At 40.5% G+C, this 12,937-nt stretch overlaps 1 protein-coding gene across 4 annotated transcripts in view; it reads right to left on the bottom strand.

Moving 5' to 3' along the window:
* Positions 1-5,440: 5,440 nt before the first annotated feature.
* The window catches only part of LONP2 (lon peptidase 2, peroxisomal), a 40,973-nt gene continuing 33,476 nt past the window's right edge, over positions 5,441-12,937 (bottom strand). For all 4 annotated transcript variants that reach the window (XM_042437295.1, XM_042437297.1, XM_042437296.1 and 1 more), the window contains 4 exons: positions 12,253-12,395; positions 10,164-10,371; positions 9,214-9,404; positions 5,441-7,437 (listed from right to left, as the gene is read on the bottom strand). In XM_042437295.1, coding sequence (XP_042293229.1) covers positions 7,216-7,437; positions 9,214-9,404; positions 10,164-10,371; positions 12,253-12,395 — 764 coding nt within the window. In that variant the 3' untranslated portion in view covers positions 5,441-7,215. The remainder of the gene's footprint in view (positions 7,438-9,213; positions 9,405-10,163; positions 10,372-12,252; positions 12,396-12,937) is intronic.

Genomic DNA, 12,937 nt, shown 5'->3' with positions numbered 1-12,937 from the left:
TGACTAATTAACTCTAAAGGTTTTGAATGTTCTACAGCCTTTCCTCCTTTTAAGGAACAGCATAATGTGCAGCAGCAATTGATATACTTAACATTCCCTTTTAATGCTTTCCAAGGATATATGGTTAAGGAAATCTTGGTGGTTTTGCTGAACTTACCTGAGTGGTTGTTGTGGGCAGCAATATATTTTGGGGCATCCAGTGCAGTCTTTATGGGGTGACTCAGGGCCCTTGACACATGTATGCATTCCTATAATTGTGTTCCACTGTCTCTGGCACTGCGAACAGTTCTTAGCATCTTTGACTTTGCAGAACAATTGACTGGGCTCGTTGTGGTAGTAAAATGTACCATAATGGTTACATGTTTGAGGTAGCAGAAGTGTTTTCTGAGGGCTTGATTTCAGTTTTAGTCATGAGTTACTCTTTTCAGGATTTAACTGACCTCATCTTAATGTTGTATATGGAGACACTGATGTGCTTTATGTCATGCCTTATCAATGAAGTACATGGGGACACTAATTGTCTTGTTTTCTATCATAGTATTCAAGGTGATACACATGGACTCCTGAGGTCCATGGAAGGAACTCTGCACAGAATTTTCTGGTCATTCCCATCCCTTACCATACTTATTCTGATGGCCAAGCTTTCTGAAGCCTTAGGTGGAAATCTCTTGCCCTTTCTATTCTGCTACATTAAAAACAGATGGCAGATAACTGAATGCAGAATCCTCTTTATACCAAGCAAGTGCTCTGTCTCTGAGTTATCATCATTTCCACTCTTGCTTATGCTTGTTAAAGCTTTTGCCATTACAAAGTGCTGATTATAACTGTTCACATTAAACAATTGGTCTGTATCACCTACCTGAGAGACTGGTAACATCTGGCTTTAACAAATTATTTTTAATGTTCTGATGTAAGTAGTCTGAATTGAATGCTATGGCACACAATATATTTAGAAAAACAACATTGTTCTTAACTCTCTGTGTGATCCCCATAAGTTTGTTTAAGGGAGCTAAGCAACACTGCTATATGAAATAAAAACAAGCTTAACACAATGCTGTTAGAGTCAGAGTTTCTCCCATGTGCCATATTTTATGAAACCTCACTTCTGGCACCTTGATGTTGAAAATCATATTTTTATCTTTTTGCCAGCTGTAACTTGCTGGTAAATCACAGAGTTTGAAAAAGGTACTTTTTAAAGATTGCAATAGGAATTTTAAAATTTATTGTCTTAAAAAGGGAACATTTCCAAGCTGTGCTGAGTTACCATCAGAGTTGTTATTAAGGCTTGGATTTTTCAAAACATAATAGAGAAACCCTACTCTTCAGAGTTGGATACTATAAAAATATTTGTGTCTCAGTTGAAACCCAAGGAGTAGGGAAAGTAGTTGTAGGATCTATTCTTGGACTGAAGATTGCGCTTTTGAGACTCAGTATAATCCTGCAGCCTGTTGCTTTCTGGATGTTACCAACAGTTCTATTAATGTAAAGTCAAAGGCTTTCACGGCCAGCATCCATAACTTTTATGGGTTTTTCAGGCTATGTAGCCGTGTTCTGGAAGAATTTATTCCTGATATTTCACCTGCATCTGTGGCTGGCATCTTCAGAGAATAAATTCTTCCAGAGTACGGCCACATAGCTGGAAAAACCCACAAAAAAACTATAGTTCCATTAATCTCTTTATCAATGATAGTTGTTTTTGTTGTTGTTTGCCTTCAAATCATTTTCAATTTATGGTTGACCCTAAGGCAAACCTATCATGGGGTTTTCTGGGCAAGATTTGTTCAGAGGAGGTTTGCCATTGTCTTCCCCTGAGGCTGAGAGCATGTGACTCATCCAATGGGTTTCATGGCAGAGCTGGGAATCGAACCCTAGTCTCCAGAGTCATAGTCCAGCAATCAAACCACTATGCCACATGCCTACTGGAAACCCCAGGCTGGGAAAAGTATTCTAGGTCATGTATTTGCAGGCCAAAGAGTGTTTCCTAGCATTAAATTTACTTACTTATTTTATATGGCCTCTTTCTCCCAGAATGGGACCCAAGGTGGCTCACAGATGAAACTGATTTTAAAAAACCCTTAACAATAAGAATTTAAAACAATCAAAAGCATCACATTAAAAAAGTATACAATTACATTAAAATACAGAAGTTTAAAATTTTGAATTCAAAACATTCAAGCTAAGTGAAGCTTCAGAGCGAGGCTGAGGAGACAACAGATGACCCTTCTGCCCAACATGCTTGTATTGCTAGTCTTATTTATTTATTTAATATCCTTCTTTTCTCCTATATGGTCCAAAACACACTGCAGAAATAATCCAGTTTGAGACCACTTTAACTGCCCTGGCTCAGTGTTAGGGAATTCTGGGAACTATAGCTTTGTAAGACATTTAGCCTTCTCTGTCCAAGTGCTCTGTTGCCACAATAAATATAATTCCCAGGATTCCCTAGCACTGAGCCAGGGCAGTTAGAGTGGTCTCAAACTGGATTACTTCTGCAGTGTGGTTTGGACCTTTGAGACCCAAAGTGGTCTTCCACCCAATTCATGTAGACTGGAGATTCCCAGGCTGTGGGTTTCCCCAGAGTAATTGGACTACAACTCCACAAAACCCTCACCATTGGCTGTACTGGTGATAAATTATTCTGCAAATCCCAGGTTGGGAACTACTGCTATAGGCCACTTTTCTGCCTGGCTCAAGATCACTATTCTTTTGTAACCTGAACTTGGGGTGGAGGAAAAATGTATCTTCATGGCTAGTGTAAACTCCATGCTTAGCTGCTTTGATGGCGAGGGACCTTGCCCTGGTGCTTGAGCAGGAAATATACTCTCCTTCTCCCTGTTAGGATTTCCTGCCTTGCCCAATGGCTTCCTGTCATAAGTATTTTGCTGTATAATTTCTAACTGTGTAGCTTCCTATTCCAGCAGGGACGAAGGTGCCTGTTGAATTTTCTCTGCCACCAGTCTCCAGAACAAGCTAACTAGCAGGAGGACAAAAGGTTGCATTCTTTCGCAGTGTGGGAGTAGGAGGACACAAGTCCCTACAAAGCTTGCAGGGCAGGAGTGGAGGAGGGAGAATTTCTTCATCTGAGCCAAGGAAGCGTCTCCCACTGGCGAATGCAAATAGAACAGGGATCAAGAATGACAAAATTAAACAGGAAGAGGGAGAGAGTGGAGGAAGAATACCAGGAATGGTGTCATGTTCTAATCTGGAGGAATGTAAGAAAGTCCAACATGCTCAAATTATATTTTAGCCTTAGGAAAACCTTTCCCAGCCTGCTGAGAAAAGGAAATTTAGGGGTATCTTGGCCTATATCACTGTATAGTATCTAAGGTAATCAACTCAGGCACGGTTTTCTTTTAAAATGAGACTTATTTGATGAGCACCAGTCAGAGGCCTTCTTACACGGGGATACTTCCTTTATTGAACTGCCTTTCAGAGGAGATCCTGCAAGCTTCTTCTCTGCACCTTTAAACCATGCATGAAAATGCATTTTGTTCCAGTGGCAAACCATTTGTGTATGCTGATTCCGTATTAGACTTTTCTAGCTATGTTGCTTTAATATTAAACTATTTTTATAGTGCAAGATGCATTGCAATTATTTTCTGTATGGCAGGAAATATGAATCTATAATTAATTATAAATCCCTTTCCTAGTGAGTTTTCTCCAAATTAGAGCCAAATTGAGGTCACTGAGGATAAAAAAGGGGGTGGGATCAGCATGTATAGGGGAACCCCTGAGCTTTGCAAAAGTAACTAAAGTACTTAAATCTATGGAGTATCTCCCACTGCTTCTAGCAACTCAATGAAAACAAGGCCAATAGGCACCAAATGTTGACTGTTAGGGAAAAAAATGGAAAATGCAGGTTGTGGAAGCAGGACAGTGAAATAATCTGTTCACTAGCCCTTACAGATTTTAATACCTCGGACAACGCTTAGCTGGCTGACAGGAATGCTGAATAGGAACATTCCTATTAGAAGCTGCATTTATACTGCAACATTTATTATAGTCACTTTTATACTGTAAGAGGAAATGTATTCAGTCTAGAATACATACAGCCTAGATACATTAGAAATCCGTTTTAAAAGATGTTACTGATGGTGGTGTTGGGTGCACGTTTAGTTGATTTCATGCAAAAGCCTACCCACTATTAACAGTTAAGAAAAAGGTCTACAGTTACCATGCACTACCAAAAATATAAATGAATGGCTCCTAGAGCAAATCCAGCCTGAATTCTCCCTGGAAGCGAAGATGACAACTGAGATGGTTATACTTTGGATATCATGAGAAGATAGGATTCATTTGAAAAGACAATGATGTTTGGCAAGGTAGAAGGCAGCAGGAAAAAAGGAATAGCACATTACAGGTGGATAGACTCAATCAAGGTAGCCATGGCCCTGAGTCTGCAAGACCTGAGGAGGGCTGTTGATAACAGGCTGAGGAGGAGGTTTCATAGGGTTTCCATAAGTCAAGTTGACTTGGTGGCAGTTAACAACAACAAAAGAAGAAAGTCTCATAATTAAGTGTACAATATTGCAACATTGCTTTTTTGGAATGTTTGGAAATTCATCACTTCAAAGTAGTGCTAAGTACATGGTCCTCACCAAATGTTGAAAGGCTTTTTGTGTGTTGCGTGGAAGATTTCAGCAACTTACTTTGTGAGTGGGTGACAGAATTGCAGCTGGCCTACTTAAATATGTCTAGTTTAGCAAGCTGGAACATCTGCCTGTAGGTGTTGGTATACAGACAAAACAGTGGGTGTGGTAAACTGTTCAAGCATAACTGAACCAGTATTACTTGCAATCTTGCATGGATCACACTCTGCCGGGTGTGATAAGGGTATGACTTTGGAAGCCCTGTGCTATTTATTACCAGAATAGACTTGCATGGTTGGTGTGGGGGAGGGCAGGGGGGGCATGAACAGCTGAAAGAGCAATAAATAAAATGCAGTGGAAAATGATCCAACCTTGTAAAGTATCCAGGGTGTCTGTAAGGAATGCCTGTAGTCTTGTGTCTTAGCAAAAAACAAATACTGAGTAACATTCTAGTTTGCATTAACTTTACTTTGCAGTTTGCACTGTAAATAAACTTAACTCCTGGTGTTTATGTGATCATTTGTATCGCTCAGATAAAGTGAGTTGTCCATATTGTCCAGGAGTTGGTTATAATGTTGGTTGGCCTTTCATGCACTGTACTAGGAAAGGTTTCCCCATATACTTGCAGCAAGACTTGGTTAACCTATTTGGTCTGAATCCAATTGATAATCGAAACTCAAGCAGGCCTGATTGTTAATTGCATTATAAATACATTGAATAACCTATCAGTCGAAAGATGTTCATTTTCAGCAGTGGTTGGAGAAACCTCCTACAGCAATCTATTTTAAAAGAATTTTTTCCAGCCCTGGCATTGCACTGAATAACAAAAACAAATATAGGAATACTCTGAATATGGTAACCATTGCACTGTATTATTTGTTAACAAGGTCATGACAATTTGCTGTAAAAATAACTAAAAATGTCATAGAAGGCTACCTGATTGTTAATTGCATTAAATTAGGTTGAATAACATCAAAGCTGGAATCAGCTGAGAGAGTGGCCACTTTCAGCAATTCATTAATTTTCTGATGTAATTTAAGACTGCCCTGGGGGACTTTATTCTGGGCCTGGTGATTGTGGCACAAAATGCCCTGGTCAGACATGTCCCCACAGCAGAATTGACAGCACCAGAGGAAGAAATTGAAGTGTGAGGGGAGGAATCCCTGGACATCCCTAGGCTATGTTTCTCACAAGCGCAAACTTGGTCCTGCCCATCAGAGTGAACAGAAGAAAACTATCCACTGTAGGAAGTTACCCCTCCATGCAAAGGTCCTTTCAGTTGTAGCTTTGGAGTAACAGAATGTTTTCAAGAGTAGCCGGGATTTCAAAAATGCAGTAAGCATTAGTTAGACAAGATTTACAAAGACAACTGTCCATTTAAGGACCCAAGTTTTATCTCAAGGATGGGATCTCATATTGGAATTAATAGATTTGCTCTAAGAATATTATACAGTATGGCAGTTTCATTCAGTGCATGCTACATAGATTCTCATTTGTGTTTCGTGTGCACACGAACGGGATATGTGCTACTTCATAAATGTTTAATATGCCTCTATAATGCAGCTGGCATCACCTTGAGGCTTTACATGATTAATTCCCTCTCCCTTTAAATATTACAAGTGACTTCTTTTAGCTAGATAGGCCTGTGCCTATTCTGTGAATTACCATAGGAGGTGTACCCATGCCATTATGCCCACCATGAAAAGGAATTTGGCTCTTGTGTACCAGTTTCTTTGTTCTGAGCCCGGTCTGTAGTATTCACAACTATTCAGTAAATAAAGCCTTTCTAGTACTACAGTTTCCAAATTAGACACTTAGAATCAAACCATCTATTGTAGAGAAAAAGTGAATTATTTTATCTCCCACCATCTTTTAACAAGATTGCAACATTAATTTAAAACAGTGAAGGAAATGAAGTGCGTAAAATTTCTATACAGACACTGCTTAAAGAAAGAACTGCTCTTATTTTCCACTATCTATACCATCCCATAACTCTGGACACTTGGTAGTGTTCTAACAGGTTACAAAGTATCAAGACCATAGAGTAGCCATGTATAAAAGCAATTCATTTTAAATTTAACAGGCAAGTGTTTTCATGAAAAGGTTTATGTGAAATGACATTATTATTCTATTACAGTTGGCCCTTCCCTTACACAGGGATCCATTCTGGACCCTGCCGCGTAAGGGAAATACCATGTAAATCCAAGCCTCATTAGAAAGAATGGGACTTGTTCCTGCGCACCACTGTTTCCTCCAGGGCGCGGGAGAAGCCTTTCCGGCACAGCTTCCAGCATATGCTGGAAGCCGCATATAATGCGCCTGCATATGATGCGGGTGCACTATATTAGCTAAGGAATGGGGATTCAACTCTCATTAAGAATTTAGCATTCAAATCTATCTGTGGGTTGCTCCCCAACAATGGACAGAAGGGCCAAGAAGAAGGGACAGCAGGTTTTGAATAGTCCTAGTGAAGAATAACCTTTCTCCACTTAAAAAAAACCCCCAACACCTGATGGCTATCAATGTTCCAGTATTGCCCTTTCTATACTTTCTCGTGTTTTCTTACAGGCTGCCAGACAAGCATCAGCTTTGCATTTAGTGCCTTGGGCAAGCCTGGGCAATCTGCTTAGAGTTTACTATTGAAGTGATCAAGTCTGGTCTTGGCTGAAAATCCGCCGTCAAAAGCTGCATTAAGAACTTCATCCAGGCAGCTTGTCATCACAAAATTCAGATCCTGTCGTACATTGGCTGCAATCTCCTCAAGATCCTTCTCATTTCTTTGAGGAATGATAATTCTCTTCAGACCTGCTCTGTGTGCTGCTAGGACCTTATCCTTAATTCCTCCGACCTGTAAAATACACAAAAAGAAAGAGTAGGAAAAACAGGACATAATTAAGCAGGATAATTTCAACAGAATAACAAGGCGTTTGGTAGTTGCTAACATTGGTCTGGCTCTGTGTTTAGTCCTATTACAAGGAGATCCATTGAAATTGGTGGGATATAAAATAGATATGAGTAAGTCCTAACGATTTCCCATAATGATTTTAAATAGAAATGCCAGGAACAGACTGGGACTTTCTGTATGCAACCCTTGGTGTCCCAAGAGGCCTTTTGGAATCCTCAGTTTGCTTGATCAGAGTTAATGCTACAGTGAAGACTACTTTGGAACTGTCCTCGCACTGTAAAGGAATACAGGTCTCCTTGTGGAAGAAGTGGCAAGCAGACCATAGGAGCTGCTGAGAAGCACTAAAGCTTTACCTAAGTCACTGGATACCACACAGATACTATGGAACAGAGATTGGGAATTCATTTCTCCCTAAATGTTACTGGATTGTAATTCCCATCAGTCTGATGGCAGCTGCAGTCTTACAATATCTGGAAGGCCACACATTCCTTACCCCAGGCCCAATTAAAACATAATATGGTACCAGCAAGGTTTTAGGGAGCTTTGTTCATTTCTGTAGATTTAAGACCTGCTGGGTGCTACAGGGAAGTGGGTGAACACTATGTTCAAACACCCTGGGAAAGTTACTTTTGGGGGACTACAATTGCAGACATCATCCTGTTGGCATGAGGTAGGTGGTTTCAGGGAGCAGAAACATCCAAAAGTATGTCCAAATGAGCATAGAAAAGTAACAGCAAAACAAACAAAAAAACCACTCATTTGTCATCAAGCATGTGTTTCTTTGTATGAAAGATGCATCTCTGACCTACAGCAAGTTTATTGGCTGGCTAAATGTAATCTGTATGTACATGGCAGAATTCCCACCGTAACTAAAGCCACCCCTCCATATGGCACACTTTTGTCACTAAGAAAATATCGACACCACATTGTCCCACCTCCTAGGTTTCTCATGCACTCTCACGTTGGGATGAGATACTCTGAAATAAGAACGTTTTAGACAATTATAATTAGCACGTTAGATTCTTGACCGATATTTATGAAAAATTGAATGTCCTAGCTGTCATCAAGATGGAAGAAAGCAAGCTAGTTGAACTGCTTTCTTTTAACAACTCGCTGAGAACAAAGTAATGATTACAGCCACTATTTCCATTTAGGCAACATCTAACAAAATTAAGACCACTGCTGTAAGAAATTACTATTCTTTCCTCTTCTGTTCTCTTGGAAATGTTGCCCCAATTACTAGCTTACTCTAATGCATAGCAGATTTTTTTTTAAATCAAGTCTGATTTTTATAGGAATCTTAACTACAACAGGCCTTTGCTATCCACTGGGGTTTGGTTCCAGGACACACACACAAACACTTGTGGATCTCAAAATGTGTGGATGTTCAAGTTGCATTTAATACAGTGGCATAGTGAAATGGTGTCCCTTACAGAAAATGACAAAATCAAGGTTTCATTTTTGGAATGTATATTTTTAAAATCTTTTAAAGTGTGGATGCTTTAATCTGTGGGAAAAGAATCCATGGCTAGTGAGGGCCGGCTATGGAGGACTGCTACAGAAGGATGTCTAGGAGTGAAATGTAACAAGCATGGATATATGGCTTAAAATAAAGACCGAATGGAAGCTGGTATTAAAAGGTTGTGATGGGGAGGGGGTGGCAAGGGAAAAGAAGTGAAGACAGGTCTAATAATGTCATTATCTCCAAACAATACTTACTGGAAGAACAAGGCCTCTTAGTGTAATTTCTCCAGTCATGGCCACATCTGAACGCACAAGCCGCCCACTGAAAAGTGAGGCAAGGCAGGTTACTATAGTAACGCCAGCAGATGGTCCATCTTTTGTGACGGCTCCAGCTGGGAAGTGCAGATGGATGTCTGTGTTGTCAAGGAGATCAAAACTTCCCGAAGCTTTAAGAAAGAGAGAAGGGGAAGGGGGAATTCAGCATGGAAATTTCAAACCTGTGGTGTTTCTGGTCTTTTGTTCTTAAAATAAATAAATAAAACCACCCCACTGCTGGAGAACTTGTCTTCCAAACATTGGTTGCATTTGGTAGTGATCCCACTTCCAAGAAGATTTGTAATGGCAAAAAGAGCCATCAGGGGGAGAAAGGAGAGAAAACGCCTGCATCAATATAATGCTACCCCTCTTTTTTAGTCTTCCACGAAAATTCTCATTTCAAAGCCAGTATAAATGTGCTTAGAGCCAGTGGTTGGAGCGTTGGACTATGACTCTGGAGACCAGGGTTCAATTCCCAGCTTGGCCATGGAACTCACTGGATATCCTTGGGCAAGTTGCATGGTCTCAACCACAGGGAAAAGCAAAGGGAATCCACCCCTGAACAAATCTTGAACCCCGTAAGTCGGAAACAACTTGAAGGCAAACAACAATGGCAAACAAATGTTCTTATGCAGTCCTGCTCATAATTTGTCAATGCTTTACTAATAGATTGCTCTGTTTAAGGGAGAGTAATTTTAAGAGTTGGTTTTTAATACATTTTAAATGTATTAATACATTTCAAAGTGCTTATCAAGCTAAATATGCTCCATTCAAGATGTCCTGTGGCTACCCAAACTTCCACCACAGCAGTAGGCAGCAAAATCTGGTGCTCTTTGAAAGTCCTTTGATCTATGGTATGAGGCTCACGCTGCTTGTGCAGTTCCACGTACCATTTGTCAGCTGGTATTTTTTTGCATTGCTACGGAGCCAGCTGATGGCAAGATGTGCTGATTCCTTCATGACATCACCCAGCTGCCCAGTCAAAGTGAGCTGGCCTTCCCCATCCATACGACTGGCTTCTACAAACATGATCTCCCCCCCTAAGGGAGTCCACGCTAAGCCGATTGCTACACCTGGTTGACTCAGTCTCTCAGACACCTGAAAGGACAGATGACATGGTTTTTATGGAAAAGAACCAGAATACAGAAATGTTGCTACTTTGCAGGGACTGTACTTCTGAAAGCTGACCCTGGCCATCCTGGCTGAGGGGGGGGGGGTCCTGGGAGTTTAGTCAAAAAAGGAACTTTTCTATACCTCTGAAAATAACCCTGGAGTCTGTGGCCCTGAGCACAAAGCTATGCTAAAGCAAAGAATGCCGGCTTGAACTACTGTACTACTTCTAATTATAAAATTATTCCCCTCCGCTACAACTCCCAACTAGTGGCCACATCCATGTCATTTTATCTGACCTATTTATAACATGGTCCTGACATACCTTGGGGCCTACTTTGGAGGAGGGCAGTGGAGGGGATGAAGATGAAAATCTGTACTTTTATAGGTTTACAGTGGAATACTGTCAGATGTAGTAAGTCATGTATATATTTAAAAAGGTAAACCTGCCCCCAAGTCCCACCTTGCACAGCATATAACAGATAGAAGCTCCAACCAATATATTAACAGCAGAAACTGTATGATCACATTAGATAAGGGAAACGTCTGTTAGATATAGTCCCAGTGCATAGGTCCTCAGGATATGCACTCGGAAACATTCCTTCTCTTCAGAGGATAACTGGAAAACCTAAGAAATGACTCACTGATGCACCTGTTATGGCGCATAGGAAGATTTTTGTAGTGTGGTTCAATTGCAGAACTCATTTTAAGGAGAAATGCAAAAACTGCTTAAAATAAAATGGCTACTATTTCTAATGTTTTCAAAGAGCTACTTGCATTAGTCAATTTAGCCTTAAAAAGGGAGAAAGGTATCTAGCAACAGCCTTAAGACTTATTTTAGTATGACATTTTGTGGATTTCATGCCACTTCTCTTAACACTGATGGAAAAGCTTATACCTCTTACTATTCTCCTGCTTAAACATGAAACATTTAAATACTACATACCTATGCTTACATCAGGGAAGCTGTCAGCATTGCTTTTTAGTGTTAATGCTAATTTCCTCCAGCCCTTTTTAGCCAAGACATTTTGCAATGACTTGTGTTTGGATGTTCAAGACAGTACTTTACTGTATTCTTAAAAGCATTTTTAAAGGTGTACCCTTTAGGCTGCAGAGGGAAAAAATCTCTAATCCCCATACCTGGGAAGTACTGTTTTAGAGTAAGACACCATTTGCTCCCTTAACACAGCAGGTTTTGCTTCTGTTATACAGTGCCTTTAGAACAGCAGCACAAAGCATTTTTACTTACAAAATTATACTGCCTCATGTTAATTTTAAAAATACTTGATTTGAAAAGGCCTTCTCTTCCAGAAGGCCAATCAATTCAATTACTTTAGGTTTCAATTTCTCCTCAAGCTGAGCCTAAGCACTGCGAATTGCCTTTGCAGGGTCTAGATTTCCAGCTAGTTATTGATGGCAGACAGAAAGTCAGAGGTGAAGCTCTTAGAGCTAAGGAGAAAGAAGAGCGAGAGGCCCTGCTGCAGAAAAGAAAAACAAATGGAACCAATCTGGAATGTCTTTCCCAGAGGGGGAAGCTGCAGTTTGGAGAGCAGAGCAATGGCAACTAAGAATAAAGAAGCTGTTTCAAGCACACCAAAGCCCCACTTGTTCAATGAGAGGGGTATCCAGGAACCCTAGTCACCCACTGGCCACATTCAGATTGTGTCCATTTGAAACTGGTTGCAAAAACTTGAGAATAAACTGCTATGGTTCAATGCACACAGAGAGAGCAAGTTTGACGTTTTGCCCCTAGACTCATTTTCCCTTGGCTTCAATTGTACTGTCTAGAGAGGAAGCAAGGCTACTAACTATAAAATCATTCCTACAATGATAAGAAAAGCCTATGAGAATAAAGAACAATATAGTTACCTCCAGTTCATACATTGGTGGCCCAAGGATGTCTTTCAGGGCATGGAAGTCAATTAAAATTGGCATTTCAGGTGGTAGAGCAAGGTCAGCAGTGTCATTGATGGAATCAGGTTTTGCGTCTTCTGCAATGTGCTCTCTGCACTCTTTTCAAATAATAAAAAGGCATTTGTTCATGAGTAACGTTCTGGTGGCTGTTTCTAGAGAAAACAATCCACATTCAGTGGAGCGTATTGTGGCCTGATAAACTGAAAGGTGGACAAATCTTTTGTTTAGCATGAGTAAATATACAAAGAGGTAATCTTACGCTCACTACTTTCCATTCTCATCCAAACTAAGAGATTATGATTAACATCTTGCTACAGTGGTATCTATAGAGCTTTGAAAAGTTTCTCACCTGTCTCAGGGAGTTGGCTAGACTCAGAAATAAAATAAAAAACCCTGCTTTTCTATTATAGCTGGGGGATTCTGGGAGCAACTGGCTGATATCCATTATGCTCACTGGCAGAGCATTGGTCTCTGCCAATGTACTTACACCACTATCCAGAGGTGGAAGCTGCTCCTTATTCCCCATGTCTTCTCTAGGTGCACAATAGCAATGTCAGGGTGGGAAGGCACCTGTGGGGCCCTGTTTGGACATATTCTGGCAGCCCTTGTGTACCCAAGGAAGAAGGAACTGCTATGGCCA

This window comes from Sceloporus undulatus, chromosome 8, assembly GCF_019175285.1.
Source record: "Sceloporus undulatus isolate JIND9_A2432 ecotype Alabama chromosome 8, SceUnd_v1.1, whole genome shotgun sequence".
In the NCBI taxonomy this organism is placed as follows: Eukaryota; Metazoa; Chordata; class Lepidosauria; order Squamata; family Phrynosomatidae; genus Sceloporus; species Sceloporus undulatus.
Note: the sequence above shows the minus strand (reverse complement) of the source record. Positions and strands in the feature narration are given on the sequence as shown.